We start from the raw sequence: 19,686 nt of genomic DNA, 5'->3' as shown, positions 1-19,686 counted from the left end.
GAAAGGACTCTTGGAGGCTTACACCTAGTTTCCTGGAGGTTTTACCCCATGTGCTTTCTTCCTTTGCTGATTTTACTCTGTACTCTTTCATTGAAAAGAGCTTACACTGAAAGCCCAAGTCCTTGTAATGAACCACTAAAGCTAATGGCAGTCTTAGAGACCCCCAATATATACCTGTAAGCACACTAATCAAATATAGCTTCTGCTGACAGTCACCATTTTATTTCATTCTTTCTTTCTAATCAGTTTAACATGAATTTGGACCACAGCATATATCTAGTTGTGTCCTTTCTTTTTTACCTGCTAAATAAATGTTTTAATTATATAAAATGTTTCAGAGTCACAGCTAGACATGATATGCACATCGCTGAATGCTCTCCCATAAACAAGTGTGCAGTTTGTAATTTATTTAGTTTTATTTATACTTTGGGGGATATAATTCATATACCATAAAATTTACCCTTTTAAAGTATGCGGTTCAGTGGTTTCTAGTTTGTGCAATCATCACCACAATCTAATCTCAGAACATTTTCATCACTCCAAAAAGAAACCCTGAACTTTATATGCTATACTCCTCTAAAAAAATTCTTTTCATGAGTGTTGCATTTTCCAGTGTCATGAAATATTCTCTGCAAAATAGTGATATACTAACCCACTGTAAGTATCATCTACTTGACTGATTCTCTATTAAGGCATTTAGATTTCTCCAATGTTTTAATAGAAATAAAGTGACAGAGAATTCCCTGGTGATGCAGGGGTTAAGAATCCGCCTGCCAATGTAGGGGACAAGGATTCAATCCCTGGTCCGGAAGATCCCACATGCCACAGAGCAACTAAGCCCGTGCACCACAACTATTGAGCCTGCATGCCTGAAATAACTGCCTAGGATTTTTTTTAGTAGGATGCCCTTAAAAAAATGCATCCTATTAAAAAAAAAACATAGATATATAATTTACACATACTTTAGCATATTATGTATTAATCATTATATATACTGTGTACAAGGCCATTTACCTAAAGCCATGTATATTATACATTTTATGACAATTTAAAGGTATTTTCAAGAGAAATTTTTATTACACAAGATATCTACATCTAGAAACTAAATCCCTATGATACCACTCCTATAAGTCACTTGTATTACCTCAGATATCTGAGGTTCAGTCCATCAGTAAATGTTTGATTACCTAACAGGTAGCAAGACTGCAGCTGGGGCTAAGAACACAAGGATAAATAATCTCTGAAAGTCTTCTAAGAGACACCCCCACTCCCATGAGTAAACAGAAGAACTACTTTAAGAGCTAAAAAGAAAAAAACAATGCTGTCATAAAGAATGGAAGAGAGGCCACTTTAGATAAGGCAATCAGGAAAATCTTCTCCATAAAGAGACACTTCAGCTGAGATCAACTATTCAAACAGCAGGGAGAAGAGCATCCTGAGCTCCAAGAGAAGGTTTAAGGATAGACAAAGGACCTGAGCAAGGAGAGTCTACAGAAAGAGGAAACCACTTCACCTGTAGCGCAGTACAAGCAGCAAGGGATCTGGCATCAGACTAAACTCCACCATTTATTAGCTGTGCAATCTTAAGCAAATTCCTTAACATCTCTGAGCCAATTTTCTCATCTGAAAAATGGGACAAATAATAACCAGCGTTCTTGTGGAAATCCAAGTGATCATGATTATGAAATAAGACACATAAAATGTTCACTACCTTGCCCATTCCCTCAAATTGTTTATAAATTATTATAAAAGCTACCTGTAAGAAATAGCTAAATATTTACCAATGCCTGGCTATGACTTTAAAAAACAGCAGTTACTCAAAGCTTGGAGCAGAAAGAAAGATACTAACCATATGCCTTGCCTATTGCCTTAGGCCTTGCCTAACTATTACAAACTTACTATATGGCCAGGAAATGTTAGAATACAAGTGTTAGGATTATAGACTTAAATCAAAGTCCTTGCCCTAGTGGAGCTTACATTCTACCTCAGAGAAAGACATGCAAGTTAATGCTAAGTGCTATGAAGAAAAATAAATTGGAGAATAAAGCATCAGGCTATTTTAAGACAAAATAGTCCGCTTCCCTGAGGAGATAACATCTTAGCAAAATGTGAACAAAATACAAGAGCAAGGCCTGTGATGATGGGAAGAGAGAGCATCTCTAAGCAAAGGGAACAAGACCCAAGTCTCTGAGAGAACAAGTTGGCAAAGCTATAATTCACGCTATGTCTGCTATAAAACAGCTTTAGCACAAATGCTTAACTGTCAAAAACAAACTGAAGATTGGTGATGACTCAGAGGGGTGGGATGGGGGGGTGGGAAGGAGTCGTGGGAGGGAGGGGATATGGGGATATATGTATAAATACAGCTGATTCACTGTTGTACAGCAGAAACTGGTACAACAGTATAAAGCAATTACACCCCAATAAAGAGCTTTAAAAAGAAGAAAAAAAAAAAAACCTGAAAAATGCTTTACAAACTAAGCTCCTTGGGGCCAGGGAACAATTTTTTTACACTGCCTTTGTATCCAATTCCCCAAATTCTAAACTATTTGAATGATCCCAATCAATAGCACAGGTGCCAGAGGTGGGCACAGTATCAAAGAAATCAATTCAATAATCAACTAAGGAACTTTTTACACCAAATCCAGTCTAAAGACTAAGAATGCACATCCAGAACTTTCTTGTGGGCAAACTGAAAGGAAAGACGTTAATATGGTAACAAGGGGACTTCCCTGGTGGTGCAGTGATAAAGAATCCAACCTGCAATAATGCAGGGGGTGCGGGTTCGATCCCTGGTCAGGGAACTAAGATCCCACATGCTGAGGAGCAACTAAGTCCATGTGCCACAACTACTGAGCTCGTGCACCTCACCTAGAGAGCCTCCGTGTCGCAAACTACAGAGTCCATGCGCCCTGGAGCCTGCACACCACAACAGAAGAGAGAAAACCCACGTATCACAATTAGAGAGAATCCCGCACACCACAGCTAGAGAGCCCACAAGAAAGAACCCACGCGCACTGCAATGAAAAATCCCGCGCATTGCAACCAAGACCTGAACCAGCCAAATAAGTAAACAAAATAAATATAAAAAAAAAAATTACGGCCACAGATTTAACGACCATTATAATTACTTTAAAATATTTTTAAGTATATGGAGAGATACATCACATTTGCGGATTGGAAAAGGTTGATAGAAGATGTTAATGTTTCCGAAAATGATCTGTAGACTCAAAAAATTCCAATTAAAAGCCCAGCAGGGGACTTCCTAGGTGGCGCAGTGGTTAAGAATCTGCCTGCCAATGCAGGGGACATAAGTTTGATCCCCGCTCCAGGAAGATCCCACATGCCGCGGAGCAACTAAGCCCGTGCGCCACAACTACTGAGCCTGCGCTCTAGAGCCCGCACTCCACAGCAACTATTGAGCCCATGTGCTGCAACTACTGAAGCCTGCACTCCTAGAGCCGGTGCTCCACAACGAGAGGCCACCACAGTGAGGAGTCCTCGCACCACAATTAAGAGTAGCCCCCTGCTCACTGCAACTAGAAAAAGCCCGCATGTAGCAATAAAGACCCAACATAGCCAATAAATAAATAAATTTATAAAAAAAAAAAAAGCCCAGCAGAATTTTTTTGACAAGCTTATTTTAAAACCAGTAAGGATATACAAAGAAATGATAATAACCAGAACAATTTTGAAAAAAGAATGAAGTTGGATACTAACTTACTTCAAAGCTCAGGATAAGGTAATTAGAAAGTACAGTATTGGTGTAACAGACATAGTGATCAATAAAACAGAAAAGAGAATACAGATTTTTTTTCCAGTTTTTTGATAAAGGTAAAAGGTAACAAAGGGGAAATCATAATCTTTTCAATTAATGGTGTTAGAACAACCAGATAGCTGCATTAAATAAATGAATGGTTGGACTTCCCTGGTGATGCAGTGGATAAGAATACGCCTGCCAATGCAGGGGTCATGAGTTTCGATCCCTGGTCAGGGAAGATCCCACATTCCACACAGCAGCTAAGCCCGTGTGCCACAACTACTGAGCCCACGTGCCACAACTACTGAAGCCTGTGGACCTCAAGGAAGAGTAGCCATGCTCCACAACAAGAGAAACCACCGCAATGAGAAGCACGTGCACCACAAGGAAGAGTAGCCCCTGATCACCGCAACTAGAGAAAGCCCACACGCAGCAACTAAGACCCAACAGAGCCCCCCCAAATATATACGTACACACACACATAAATAAATGGTTACCTCCCATCATACTCACAACGTATCACAGGGTTTAAATAAAAAGCTATAAAAATTCTCAAGAAAACATGCAAAAGCTTTACTACCTTAGGAAAGGCAAAGATTTCATATAAGGATTCAAAAAAACAAACCATGAAAGAAAATAAATTGATAAACTGTACTTCACAAAATATAAAAACCTTTGTTCTTTGAAAAACAGTATTTAAAAAATTTAAAAACAAGCCACAGACTGGGAGAAACAGTCTTAATACAGACCTGTACCCAGATTTGTTAATTGTGAGACAAACCAGTCAATTAAAAAAAACAGGCAAAAAAACGTCAACAGACATTTTACAAAAGACATAAAAATAGCCAAAAAGCACATGAAAAGATGCTCATCACTGGCCATTAGGAAAATAAAATTTAAACTACAGTGAGATACCACTACACTCACTAGAATATCTAAAAGACTGAAAATATCAAGTGTTGGTACAGACATGATCAACTAGAACTCATTCATTGCTGGTGGGAATGTAAAATGGTACAGTTTGGCAGTTTCTTATAAAACTGAACACAGAATCACTTACTCCTAAATATTACCCAAGCCACACAAAGGCATAATGTGCACAAGAAACTCTGTACGAAAATGTTTGTAATAGCTTTATTCACAATGTCCAGTAGTTGGAAGCAACTTGGAAGTCCACCCACAGGTCACCGGACAAAGTTGTCACTCAGCCATAAAAAGGAACAAAATACTGATATATAGTGATATGGATGAAATCTCATAAACACTATGCTAAGCAAAAGAAATCAGACACAAAAGAATACACACTATATAATTTCATTTATATGAAATATAAGAAAAACCTAATTTATAATAAAGACCAAGAAGAGTCTAGGCAGGGATAAGAGGTGGGGAGTAACTGCAAAAGGACACAAAGGAACTTTTGTTGGATGCTGGAAACGTTCTATATCTTGATTGTGGTGGTAGGCTACGTGACTACACACATACATTTTTTTTTTTTTTCCCCACACATACATTTTTAAAACTCACTGAGCTCTACATGCAAAATTCAGTGCACTTTAACAAACGTAAATCATACTTCAAAGTTGACTAAAATGTCATTCGTTCAATTAAACATAACATTTTGCTTTGCACATAACAGACATTCAGTAGGTTGAATAAAAATCATAATACAGGGACTTCCTAGTGGTCCAGGGGGTAAGACTCCAAGCCCCGCAATGTAGGGGGCCCAGGTTTGATTCGTGGTTGGGGAACTAGATCCCGCATGCATGCCTCAACTAAGAGTTTGCATGCCACAACTAAGGACCCCCACATGACGCAACTAAGACCTGGTGCAGCCAAAATAAATAAACAAACATTAAAAAAAAAGAAGAAGAAACAAAATACATAATCAACCTATGACATCAAATGAAAATTAAAGAAAAAAAATACAAAACGTTCCTGAGATTCAAGTATGGATCAATACACTGAAGTTTGAATAAAGTAAACTTCTGACTCCTGGAGGTACACAAATATACCCTATTTGTATTCACCACGTATTTATTTACTCAACACCTACTTACCACACAGCAAGACAATATAGGAAATGAGCTACAAAGAAGTCAGAACAGAGCGAAGCCTGTGTGTAACTGTACAGAAGAATGACAAGAGATGTTTACACTTACGTTGTTAACAAGAACGCCCCATCACCACATCTTTCCAGAGCCTTTCGTGCAGGAGGTTTTGCTGCAAATTCTACAAAACCTTTTCCCGTAGCTCTCCCACGATCATCCACAACAACAACAGCTTTCTCTACAGGACCAAACTGGGAAAATGCTTGCTCTAGGAGCTCATTGGAAACAACCGGAGAGAGGTTCTTGACAGTCAGGGCTGCTCCATGTGTAGCAAAGCGAATTCGGAGAGGTCTGCTCTTCAAAATGGTGCCATCCAGCTCTGCTTTTGCAATTTCAGCCAGTGTCCTGGACTCCTTTTAGGAAGAGAGAAATCACTTTTTACAAATTACAGTAACACAAAAAATTTTAAATAGTGGTTTGTTTCTAGAGAGGAGAGCTGGGTAGCTTTAGGAAATGGCTAATAGGGTCATTTTGTTTTTGTGTCTTACAATGATGGTATCACATGCATTTTATTAATTTTTTAAAGTAAGTAATTCTAAACTTTTTAAGTAGAAAGTTCCAACCCCAATGTCTTGTTAAAAGTCATCACTTAAAAATGACCTGCTCGGGCTTCCTAGGTGGCACAGTGGTTAAGAATCCAACTGCCAATGCAGGGGACACGGGTTTGATCCCTGCTCCAGGAAGATCCCACATGCCGCGGAGCAACTAAGCCTGTGTGCCACAACTATTGAGCCTGCGCTTTAGAGCCCGTGAGCCACAACTATTGAGCCCATGTGCTGCACCTACTGAAGCCCACGCGCCTAGAGCCTGTGCTCCACAACAAGAGAAGCCACGGCAATGAGGAGCCCCCACACCACAATGAAGAGTAGCCCCCACTCAACGCAACCAAAGAAAGCCCAAGCACAGCAAAAAAAGACCTAACATAGCCAATTAAATATATAAATTAATTTTTTTTAAAAATGACCTGCTCATAAACAAACTACTAGCTGTTAAATATTCAAAGCAATATCTTTTATAAATCTCCTAAGTCTATTAAAATAAATACTTAATTACTTTTTGAGACCAAGTACCAACTGCTAAAAACTATTACTGAAAGTAGATTAATTCTGGGACTTCCCCGGTGGTCCAGTGACAAAGAATGCACCTTCCAATGCAAGAGACGTGGGTTCGATCCCTGGTCAGGGAACTAAGATCCCATATGCTGCAGGGCAACTAAGCCTGAGTGCCACAACTAGAGAAAGAAAGTCCACAAGCCACAACTAGAGAGAAGCCCGCAAGCTGCAGGGAAGATCCCATATGCTGCAACGAGGATCCTGTGTGCCACAACTAAGACCCAACGCAGCCAAAAATTAAAAATAAAAAATAAAATAAAATACGTTTAAAAAAAGATTATCTATACACTCCATGTTTCTGATATTTATATCTTTTTTGAAGAACTTTTATTGAGATATAATTGACATACAATAAACTACATATATTTGAAATGTACAATTTGATTTTTTGTTATTAGTAATGTATATATGGCAATCTCAATCTCGCAATTCATCCCACTCCAATCCTCCCACCTCCGCTTCCCTGCCCTGCCGCTTCCCCACTGGTGTCCATACGTTTGTTCTCTACACCTGTCTATTTCTTTTCTTGCAAACAGGTTGATCTGTACCATTTTGCTGTATTCTGCACACATGCGTTAATATACAATATTTGTTTTCCTCTTTCTGACTTACTTCACTCTGTATGACACTCTCTAGGTCCATCCATGTCTCTACAAATGTCCCAATTTCGTTCCTTTTTAAGGCTGAGTAATATTCCATTGTATATATGTACCACATCTTCTTTATCCATTCATCTGTTGGTGGACATTTAGGTTGCTTCCATGACCTGGCTGTTGTAAACAGTGCTGCAGGAACACTGAGGTGCATGTGTCTTTTTGAATTATGGTTTTCTCTGGGTATATGCCCAGTAGTGGGACTGCTGGGTCATATGGTAATTTCATTTTTAGTTTTTCAAGGAACGTCCATATTGTTCTCCACAGTGGCTGTACCAATCTGATATTTATATCTTAATTATGCGTACCACCTCTCCAATGACAGACAAATCCCCTTCCCTTTTTAGTTCCATTTCTCTTTTATATTATCTAAAAAACTACTATCAGGTGTTACTAATCATTTCTTATGAAATACTTTCATGAGCTACACATGTCTTACCATTACACGGAGAGAAGCAAACCCACATTCACACATTCATGGGCTGTAAAAGTTCTCTCCAAAAAAAAAAAAATTCTCTCTATTATACAAAAAAGCAAGTGCACATATACTTCTTATAAACTAAAAAATATGTCCACTGCTGAAACTACAAGAGAACTTCCTTCTTGAAGAATTCAAAGTTGGTATAAAATATAGACATCTAAAACAAACTGGTAATGGGCTTCCCTGGTGGCCCAGTGGTTAAGAATCTGCCTGCCAATGCAGGGGACACAGGTTCAAGCCCTGGTCCAGGAAGATCCCACAGGCCGCAGAGCAACTAAGCCCATGCACCGCAACTACTGAGCCTGCACTCTAGAGCCTGTGAGCCACAACTAACGAGCCCATGTGCCACAACTACTGAAGCCTGTGCGCCCAGAGCCTGTGCTCCGCAATAAGAGAAGGCCCCACTCTCTGCAACTAGAGAAAGCCCGCGCACAGCAACAAAGATTCAACAGAGCCAATAAATAAAAAAGTTTTTAAAAATAAATAAATAAAACAAACTCGTAAACTCACTACAGGCATGTTCTTTTCGTGTTGTGAGAACTTCCCAGTGAAAACTGAAAGAAGCTTTATACACATTTGTGAGAAGAGTACAAACATACTTTCTTGTAAGTCTTAAGGTCACAACAGCTTTTTATTCAATCCCTAAAACGTTCACAACAGCTTTCAATTACAGCACTTATACAAAAATCTCCCTATAGGACTAATTTTACAAAGACAAATGAACCTAAGCTTTTTATAGCTATTCAAAACGACCATATTGTTTATTACTCTTAACTTAGTAGTATTAGAACCAGCAAACATTTCACAAACATCTAACAAGGGATATGTCCTTTGCAGCTAAAATGTCATGTAATGCAACAACTCTGTGCCACAACTCAACAACTGTGTGCTGCAAGTAAGACCTGACGCAGCCACATAAAGTAAATAATTTTTTTTTAATTTGTGCATTTCATTGTATGTAGATTTCAAATACCTTAAAAAACAATATTGGGCTCTAAGCACGCTGAAGTGTTTAAGAGTCGTGGAGTGATGGACGGACAGAGATAGACATAAATAGATATGTGGGAAAAAATACAGCAAAATTTAATTGTAGAATCTAGTGAATGTTGTGTATGAATGTTCATTTCTACACTCTGAAATTATTCATAATAGTATGTCTGGGGGCAGGGGAGTATAGAGAGCCTGGTGAGGACTTTGTAAAACTGTGAAGTGTTTCTAGAGAGCATCTCCTGTTCAGGTTCAGTCAGATATAGTGACAATGTCACATATCTTGTTTTTTTCAGGATAAGCAAGAAATCTCCATTTTTATGTTAAATCAAGTACTTTTTGACTGTTGGCAACAAATCCAATTTTTAATAATTTATAGGCCAAATAAAATGTTTATGCTGTCAGGAATTTTCAATGCCATAGTCCATCTTCAAAGTTACTTTTTATGGTTTTAAATGGTTCTACATCAAGGTTTCCCAACATAGCACTAGTGACATTATGGGCAATTTTTATTGTGGGGGGCTGTTTCATCCACTGTAGGATGCTTATGCCAAAAGAACCAGTCTGACAACCAAATATGTCTGCAGACATTGCCAAATGTCCCCTAGGACGCAAAACCACTCCATTTGAGAACCACTACTCTCAATGTGTACTGAAGTAACTGTAAAGTCCATTAAAATTATGTATTTGAAATGAACCAAAGAGTTCTCTATTTCATAGCTCAGGATAATGACAATAAGATAACTTCTAGTAAGTGGTCATTACATGCCAGCCATTCACTCCTCGCCCCCTATATATTCATATACACACGTGTGTGCATTATCTTTCATTATTCTCACCAACAATCTTATGAAGTGGCCTTTGTTACTATCCTCACTTTGCATGTGGGGAAACAGGCTTATAAAAGGTTCAAGTAACTTGTCCAAGATCACACACAAATGCTGTTTTGAATCTATACAAAATCCACAACCTCAATCGACACACCGTAAATACAGCCTTCCAGCTGGTATCTCTGCATCACTCTTCATAAAACTTAAAAACCACAGGCTCTTAACTGAAAGGAATACAAAAAACAAAAAGAAACTGAAGTGACTACCCCAAGACAGAGATTGCTTGACCTAGGGTCTAAAGATTTCCACCAACTCCACCTCAGCTTTCCAACGGCTCTCTCCAAAGCACATGATCTTTTCTCCCATTGTTTACCAATGGTGAAAACTCCCAGCTGCAATGCAAGAGTACTAAGTTGATAAGGATAAGGAAATCCACTGATGCAAAATGAAACTATCCTTGTAATCATTCGATAAAGTTGATTAAGTAGCCTGCAGTACATTCACACTGTGAAATACAGCGCAGTCATTAAAAAGAATCCAGTACCAAGAAAAGATGTCGAAGATATTAAGCGGAAAACTCAAAGCACAACACAACATGTAGAATACGATTTGATTTTTATGGGGAAATTACACAATGTTTAACAGTGATCATGTTTAGTAAATGTATTGAAGGAAGAAAGATTTTCTGCTAATGTTAAAACTTTAATTAAGAGAACCATCCTTGAAATAAAAGATTACCTCCAATTATTTGCTGGGCATGCCCATTACATTCTCTTCTATGTCTCCTTTAATATTTGAATGTTCTATAAGAAGCATATATCATTTCATAATTAAAAAGCACAAGAAGCGGACTCCCCTGGTGGTCCAGTGGTTAAGAATCCGCCTTTCAATGCAGGGGGCGTGGGTTCAGTCCCTGGTCGGGGAACCAAGATCCCACATGCCGTGGGGCAACTAAGCCCGAGTGTGGCAACTACTGAGCATGCAAGCCGCAACCTCAGAGCGCAAGCGCTCTGGAGCCCACAAGCCGCAACAAAGGTCCCCAGTGCCGCAATTAAGACCCGACTCGGCCAAAAAGTAAATAAAAGCACAAGAAAAGGTGGTTTAGTCCCCAGTGACTAAACAGAAGTAAATTCAGTTGATTTTAATTCTTTAATTAGAACAATGGTTCTCAAACTTTAACAAATATCAGAGTATCATGGAGGGGTGGTTAAGTCCCAAAATTGCTGGGCCCCAACCCCAAATTTTCTAATCCAGTATATCAAGGGTGGAGCCCTAATCTGCATTTCTAAAGAATTCCCAGTTAACAAGTTTGGGGATGGTTTAGGGTCAGCACTGCTAGCATGACTGGCAGGGAAAACAATTTAAGTGGACTTCTGCTTACACTAGGAAGAGAGCTGAAGCTACTGGACAGGGACCATACTTTGTGAATCACTGCTCCAGAAATCTGGTTTACTAAAGCTAAAAGCAGAGGAAAATAAAAGCAAAAACCAAGATCCAGTCAAACTAGTGATAGTGACAGTTTTAACTACATTAAACTTGCTTTCAAATAAACTGCAACTTTTCAGTTAATTTATCCAATCTAAACTGTAACCATCCAAAACCTAAAAAGTAGGGTCCAGGTCTAAAATTCCATAAAATGTGTCCAAAATACACACAGTCTATTTCATCCCTAATGTACAATGGACTCACAATATGGGTTAGAACCTCACGAATAGCTGTCACTTAAATTCTTTTCCCCACCATTACATACTAGGAATGCTGACCCTATACCATCTCAGAAATGTTCTCAGCTCATCAATTAACTGGAAAACCAAAATTAACTGGAAATAAATTTCTAAGAAAATTTGCTTGTGCTTTAAACATCAACTACTGAACAAGTAAAAAGTATTCCTAAAAACACAAATCAGATAAAAATTACACCATTTTAGAGCCACTATACTACCAGTACACACTGCAGCCACAATACCATTATTTACACTCAGATCAGGTATGCACTAGGATTTCCCTACGTAGAAAAAGATACATGATAACTCATAAATATTTAAAGCTTTTAAATTTACCTGTTAAACACAGAGTTCAGACTAAAAGGTAAAGTTATCCATGAAATCAAATCTCATAAACTAAATTCTAAATTCCAACTAACAAATTTTTTAACATTCCTACTCAAAAATTTAGGGTGATGGGGGTCTAGAGGAGCATATCTCAAAGGAGCAGGCAACAGCAGCCCTTCTCACCTCCCCATTTCATAATACCATAGAAAATTTTTTAAAGAATAGAAAAGCGGGAACTTCCCTAGTGGTCCAGTGGTTAAGAATTCTCCTTCCAATGCAGGGGACTCAGGTTCCATCCCTGGTCAGGGAGCTAAGATCCCACATGCCCTAAGCCTGCGCGCCGCAACCAAAGATCCCACCATGCCGCAACTAAGACCCAAAGCAACCAAATAAATAAATAGGTAAATACTAAAAAAAAGAAAGAAAAGTGAGGACCTTTGTCCAAGATAGTAGCCACAAACCACATGTGGTTCTTGTCCAATATAGTAGCCACAAACCACATGTGGCTATTTAAGAATAAATAAAATTTAAGTCAACTCCTTGGCTGCAATAACCACATTTCAAGTGCTGAAAACTCACATACGGCCAGTGGCTATTTTATTGCACAACCCAGACACATTAAGGGAGGAACAATTTTTAGTAGCTTTAAAATTAGGAAGGAAAATGATTTTTCCATGTCAAAAAAAAAAAAAAAGTTTACTGGCTTAAATGTAAGTCTTCCAAAACAGGGAAATGAAGCCCTACCAATCTTCCCCCAGAATGTCAACTTCAAAATAGACCAAGATGGATGGTGCCAGAGGCTAAAGATTGTGAAAATGTTAAGTGACACTTTTTTGGAAAATTTACTGAGAGTTACCTATAATACCTCATTGTAAAAACCTAAAAGCCTAACTTCCTTTATTTTAAGGTAAGTTTTGGATGTATACTAAAAGCAATTTCAGCAAGTCATAGGCTGCTTCTCCAACAGGCAAAAGATAATTAAACGTACTCAAAATTTTATGTTCAAAAATGCCGATTATTAAACTTGAATTTTAAGGAACTATCTAACCCTTTTCCCGAAGCCATTTAGATCTTCAAATGTTCTTCCTAATACTAATTATACACTTAATTATAATCAGTTTTCTCCACATGTTAAAGCTTTGCTTTGTCCACTCACGGAAAACTCGATTTTGAAAGTTTAAGTTAAAAGAAAGCTTCCGCAGACTACAATGAACATAAAATCTGAGGGTCTAACTGGAAGGACAAAACACACAAAATCCACTTATTTATATAAAACTCCCTTCCTATAAGAAAGATACTTTGCGGGGGGTGGGGGGGAATTCCAGCATCGAAATATGAATTAACATGATGCTGTATAAGGGACACTGAGGAAATTCAGGCCAAAGCACTCCGGAAAACCTAAAACAGTAGCTCTTTTGTCCCGTAAGTGTAAACTCCCGCTGTTCAGATTTCTTTTAAAGATACTAAGGGAGGCATGGTTTATGCATGATGTTGAAAAGCTTTCAGGTTTAGACTGAAAAGGGGTAAGATGTGTGCCATTCTAGTATCACAGTGTATTAAGCGAGACGTAAAATATCGGCAAGTCCCCGCGGGAAGCTCGCTCACACGAGCCACGCGACAGGCGCCGGGCTCGAGGGGGGGGAGGGGGTGCGGAGGGGGGAGGGGGAGGGGCAGGGGGAGGCACCACCTCGCGGACCCCGCGCCCCGCCGCCCCTCACCAGGCGGATGAAGCCGAAGCCGCGGTCGCGGTTGATGAAGACCTCGCTGGGCTCGCCGTAGCGCTCGAACAGCCGCTTGAAGTCGTCCTCGGTGATGTCCGTGGGCAGGTTCCCCACGAAGAGGCGGCAGCGCTGCGTGTACGTCTTCTCGCCCGGCTTGAGGAAGCTCTTGATGTCGATGGTGAAGCCGCCCTCCTCGGCCGGCCGGTCCTCGGCGGGCGCGGCAGGCGCGGGGGGCTCCCCCGGCAGCGCGAGCGCCATGGCCGCCGGCTCGCCCTCGCCGGCCGCCGACTCCAGAGCGCGGAGGCGCGCCGGGTTCTTCTCAATGCGCACCTGCTTCAGGTTTCCTCTCAGCATCATCTCAGCGCGTACCCCCCCGGACCCGGCCGAGAGCTCGCTCTCCGCGTCGGTGTCCGCCCACGGAACCGGGGTCCAGAAAGACGCGCTCGGGGACGCCGCCGGCCCGCAGCCCTCCCTCAAGCCCCGGCCGCTCGCCCAAGATGGCGCCGCCACAGCCGCGGTCAGAGGGAGAGACGCCGCGCAAGCCCCGCCCCTCCGCCGAGGCCGCGCCGGGGCCGATGCGCCTGCGCACTTCTGCGCCAACGGCGCCCTACGGGCGTGCGCATGCGCCTCCCCGCTCCCAGCCTTCCCAAGTCTGAGAGAAACGCAGTTTCCCAGTCCCTTAGGTAATGGTGACGTGGGGTGTTGCAGCACTGTGTGAAAACGCAGTGATTCGGGGACCAGTACGTCCTCTTAGATGTGCAGCTCACTTCATTGACACCGAGAAAGTGAAAACTTGCAGATTTTATACAAAGCATTGAAAAACGAGGTATTTCCCAGTGATTGAAACAAGGGAACACACATTTCTGCCCTTTTCAAGAGCAAGTTTTTATTATATTTCCTAATGAAAAATCTAATTCTGGAAAATAATGGTGATGTTGATTACTCATCTCAGAGAAGGACTTCCTGAGCTCCTGTAGACCACAACCTAGGACAGGGTCATCAAACATTTTCTGTAAAGGGCCAAGTGGCAAATACTTCAAGATTTTCAAGCCATATACTGTGTTGGCCAAACGATTCAGTTCTGTCCAGGACCGCTCCTGGCAGATAGTAGGTCTTCACTGAGTGTTAAAGAGAAATGAATTCGGGCTTCCCTGGTGGCGCAGTGGTTAAGAATCCACCTGCCAATGCAGGGGACACGGGTTAAATCCGTGGCCTGAGGAAGATTCCTCATGCCACAGAGCAACTAAGCCCGTGAGCCACAACTGCTGAGCCTGCCCACTAGAGCCTGCGAGTCACAACTAATGAGCCCATGTGCCGCAACTACTGAAGCCCATGTGCCTGGAACCCGTGCTCTGCAACAAGAGCAGCGACAGCAATGAGAAGCCTGCGCACTGCAATGAAGAGTAGCGCCCCCCACAACTACAAAAAAAAAGCCTGCGCGTAGCAAGGAAGACCCAACACAGCCAATAAAATAATTTTTTTAAGTGCTGCTTATTAAAAACAAAAAATGAATTCACTGTCGCCCTGCAAAACCGTTCAGTGGTGTCTCATGAACTTAAATAAATGCTTACTTTAGAACAGCAATCACTCTCCTATTTATCCAACTGAAATGAAAATTTGTGTTCATGCAAAAACTTGTATGAAAATGTTCATAGGAACTTTATTTGTAATCAAAGAAAACTGGAAATAACCCAAATGTCCAAATGGTGAATGGGCTAACAGTGGTGCATTCATATAATAAAATATATTCAACAATGAAAAGGAATAAACTACTGATAGACACAATAATGTGACTCAAAGGCTACATGCTGAATAGATGACGTTCTGGAAAACTAGCTACAGAACACAGATCAGTGCTTGCCAGGAGCTGGGAGATAGGGAGGGGTTGATTAAGTAGAAATAAAGGGAATTTTTTGGAAAGAGAGAAGTACCTCCTGGCGGTCCAGTGGTTAGAACTCCACACTTTAACGGCCTTGGTCCCAGGTTCAATCCCTGGTCAGGGAACTGAGATCCCCACCTCACTCATAGCTGATATTGTCAAATTTATTAATTTCACTGGAGAAAAAGACGCAATCAGAATAAAACTGCCTCATTCCATCAGAACCGAATCAACCAACCTAATTCCATACTTAGCCATATGCACTGCCTTCCCTCCTGTTACAATGAATGAATGGTCAAAAATCCCCTCTTAGGCCAAACCACTGGATGGCAACTTTCCAGTGCTTTGCTTCTACAGTTACCAGATCCCCCTCCAAAGTGATTAGTTACCTGATCTGTACTGAACTATTCCCATCAACAGAAGAAACTGTTGATAAATATTCATCTTGAGAAAAAAAAAGGAAAGAAAAGGAAAAAACACTCTCTAGACCATGTTCTCCTTTAGTTACTATTTCCTTAGTCAAGAAAGAAAGGAACCAACAGTTTTCTGTTTTCTGTCTCGATTTGCTGATTGCTTGATTTCTCCTTCAGCCACACTGATCAGATGTCTATCCCACACTCCATTCCTCTTTTTAAACCTCTCTTATCACTGTGGGCAACAGCTTCCACTTTGACCAGATGCAGCAGTCATATCACAGACCTTCCAGAAGCATTTGACATTGTAGATCTGGGCCTGAGTTTTTTCATGTGTAATGTGGGAAGAATGCCTTCTTTGCAGAATTATTGTGCATATTAAATGAATTATTAAAGTATAGTCTTTGGAAAATAGTCTGGCATCATAAATATGTCAGTATTACTGTTATCGATTGCTTCCCTCTTACCTTTATATACATATACATTAAAAAAATTTTTTTTACTGCAGTGCATCTTCGTTGCTGCATGCAGGCTTTCTCTAGTTGCGGCTGAACAGGGGCTACTCTTGTGGTGCATGAGCCTCTCAGTGCGGTGGCTTCTCTTGTTGTGGCACACGGGCTCCAGTAGTTGCATCACATGGGCTCAGTAGTCGTGGCTCGCAGGCTCTAGAGCACAGGCTCAGTAGTTGTGGAGCACGGGCTTAGTTGCTCCGCAGCATGTGGAATCTTCCCAGCCCAGGGATCGAACCCATGTCCTCTCCATTGGCAGGTGGGTTCTTTTTTTTTTAATAAATTTATTTATTTATTTATTGGCTGCATTGGGTCTTCATTGCTGCATGCAGGCTTTCTCTGGTTATGATGAGCAGGGGCTACTCTTTGTTGTGGTGTGAGGGCTTCTCACTGTGGTGGCTTCTCTTGTTGTGGTGCACAGGCTCTAGGCACATGGGCTTCAGTAGTTGTGGCTCGCAGGCTCTAGGGCACATGTCAATAGCTGTGGCACTCAGGTTTAGTTGCTCCACAGCATCTGGGATCTTCCTGGACCAGGGCTCGAACCCGTTTCCCCTAGTGCTGGCAGGTGAATTCTTAACCACTGCACCACCAGAGAAGTCTCCCTCTTACCTCCTTGAAACGTTATTCTATCTTCTGCACTACGATATTCCCTGATATTCTCACAGCCACTGGCCATGCCTCTCTCTGTCTTTCCTGGGAATCTTCAGTTGAGAATATTGGAGAACCACAGGTCTAAGTCCTCCTCTCCTCTTCTGCTACACTTATTCTCTAGGTCAGACCATCCACACCAGGGTGCCTCAGAAGCACTGGAGCAGGTTTTTAAAACCTCAACACTATTGGTATTTTGGACTGAATCATAGATTAGTTGTGAGGAGATGTTTATCAGCATCACTGGCTTCTACTCAGCAGATGCCAGTAGCATTGCACTCACAGTGGTGACAAACCACACTATGCTGGGAATTATTCTAATTGCTTTACACTTATAAACTCATTAATCAGTGCAACAATCTTTTAAGGTATGTACTATCGTCCTCTTTTTTTAAAGTGTTTATTTTTTGGAGCAGTTTTCAGTTCGCTGCAAAATTAGGAGGAAGGTATAGAGATTTCCCATACACTCCCTTGCCCCTACACCTACAGTCTCCCCAACTGCCAGCATCCCCCAACAGATGGGATATTTGTTACAGATGATGAGCCTACATTGACACGTCATCATCGCCCAGAGTCAAGACATTAGGGTCGGGACTTCCCTGGTGGTGCAGTGGTCCCACAGGCCACAGGGCAACTAAGCCTGTGAGCCAGAGCCCACAAGCCACAGCTACTGAAGCTCGTGTGCCTAGAGCCTGTGTTCTGCAACAAGAGAAGCCACTGCACTGAGAAGCCTGAGCACCACAGTGAAGAGTAGCCCCCACTCGCTGCAACTAGAGAAAGTCCGTGTACAGCAAGGAAGACCCAAGGCAGCCAAAAATTAATCAATTAACTAATTAGTTTAAAAAAACATTAGGGTCACTCTTGGTATTGTACATTCTGTGGGTCTGAAAAAACTTATAATGACGTTTTCTCCAGCATTGTAGTATCACACGTAATGTTTTCACTGCCCTAAATCTCCTCTGTTCTGCACTTAGTCATCCCTCTCCCCATCCAACCCCTGCTAACCCCTGATCTTTACTGTCTCCATAGTGTTGCCTTTCCAGAACATCTCTATGTAGCCTTTTCAGACTGTCTTCTTTCACTAAATAGTATGCATTTAAAGTTATTCTATGTCTTTTCCTGATCTTACAGCTTATATCTTTCTAGTGTTAAATAATATTACATTGTCTGGATGTACAACAGTTTATTTATCCATTCATCTACTGAAGGATATCTTGGTTGTTTCAAGTTTGACAATTATGAATAAAGCTGCTATAAACATCTGTGTGCAGGTTTTTGTGTGGACTTAAATTTTCAATCCTTTGAGTAAATACTAGCAGCGAGATTGCTGGATTATACAGTAGGAGTTAATGGCTGTGTCATTTTTCATTCCCACCAGCAATGAATAAGAGGTCCTGTTGCTGCACATCCTACAGCATTTGGTGGTGTCCACGTTCCAGATTTTGGCCATTCTAGTAGGGGTATAGTGGTATCTCATTTTTCTCTGAGTTTGCATTTCCCCGGTAACATACAACATGGAGCATCTTTTCATATGCTCATTTGCCATCTATATCTTTGCTGAGGTGTCTGTTAAGGTCGTTGGCCCATTTCTTAACCAGGTGTTTTCTTATTGTTGAATTGTAAGAGTTCTTTGTATATTTTAGATAACAGTCCTTTATTGGATGTGTCTTTGGCAAATATTTTCTCCCAATCCATGGCTTGTCTTTTTATTCTTGTGACATTGTCCTTCACAGAGCAGAAGCTTTAAATTTTTTTAAAATTTATTTATTTATTTATTTATTTATTGGCTGAGTTGGGTCTTCATTGCTAGGCACTGGCCTCCTCTAGTTGCAGCGAGTCGGGGCTACTCTTTGTTGAGGTGCGTGGGCTTCTCATTGCAGTGGTTCCTGTTGTTGCAGAGCATGGGCTGTAGGCTCTCAGGCTTCAGTAGTTGTGGCACATGGGTTCAGTAGTTGTGGCACATAGGCTTAGTTGCTCCGCGGGGTGTGGGATCTTCCCAGACTAGGGCTCAAACCCGTGTCCCTTGCATTGGCAGGTGGATTCTTAACCACTGTGCTATCAGGGAAGTCCCAGAAGCTTTTAATTTTAACAAAGTTCAGCTTATCAATTCTTTCACAGATTGTGCCTTTGGCATTGTATCTAAAAATTCATCGCCAAAAGTCATCTAACCTTTCTCCAGTTTTTCTTCTAGGAATTTTATAGTTCTGTGATTTACATTTAGGTCTGTGGTCCATTTTTAATAAACTTTTGTGAAGGGTGTAAAATGCATCTAGATACAGTTTTTTGCATATGGATGTCCAGTTATTCCAGCACCATTTGTTGAAAAGACATCTTTGCTCCATCATATTACCTTTGCTCTGTTGTCAAAGATCAGTAGATCTATACTCATGAGGGTCTCTTTCTGTCCCATGGATCTCTTCATTCTTTTGCCAGTACCACACTGTCCTGACTACTCCAACTTTATGGTAAGTCTGGTCGTCAGGTAGCATCAGTACTCCAACTTTGTTCTTCTTCAGTATTGTGTTGACTAT

General features: G+C 41.0%; 1 protein-coding gene across 1 annotated transcript in view; it reads right to left on the bottom strand.

The window, feature by feature from the left end:
- PSPC1 (paraspeckle component 1) overlaps positions 1-14,216 on the bottom strand; it is a 71,273-nt gene extending 57,057 nt beyond the window's left edge. Inside the window, exons 1-2 of the mRNA XM_057707063.1 lie at positions 13,704-14,216; positions 5,923-6,224 (exon numbers count right to left, since the gene is read on the bottom strand). Coding sequence (XP_057563046.1) covers positions 5,923-6,224; positions 13,704-14,063 — 662 coding nt within the window. The 5' untranslated portion in view covers positions 14,064-14,216. The remainder of the gene's footprint in view (positions 1-5,922; positions 6,225-13,703) is intronic.
- Positions 14,217-19,686: the final 5,470 nt, after the last annotated feature.

The sequence above is a fragment of the Hippopotamus amphibius genome, chromosome 14 (genome assembly GCF_030028045.1).
Source record: "Hippopotamus amphibius kiboko isolate mHipAmp2 chromosome 14, mHipAmp2.hap2, whole genome shotgun sequence".
Classification (NCBI taxonomy): Eukaryota; Metazoa; Chordata; class Mammalia; order Artiodactyla; family Hippopotamidae; genus Hippopotamus; species Hippopotamus amphibius.
Note: the sequence above shows the minus strand (reverse complement) of the source record. Positions and strands in the feature narration are given on the sequence as shown.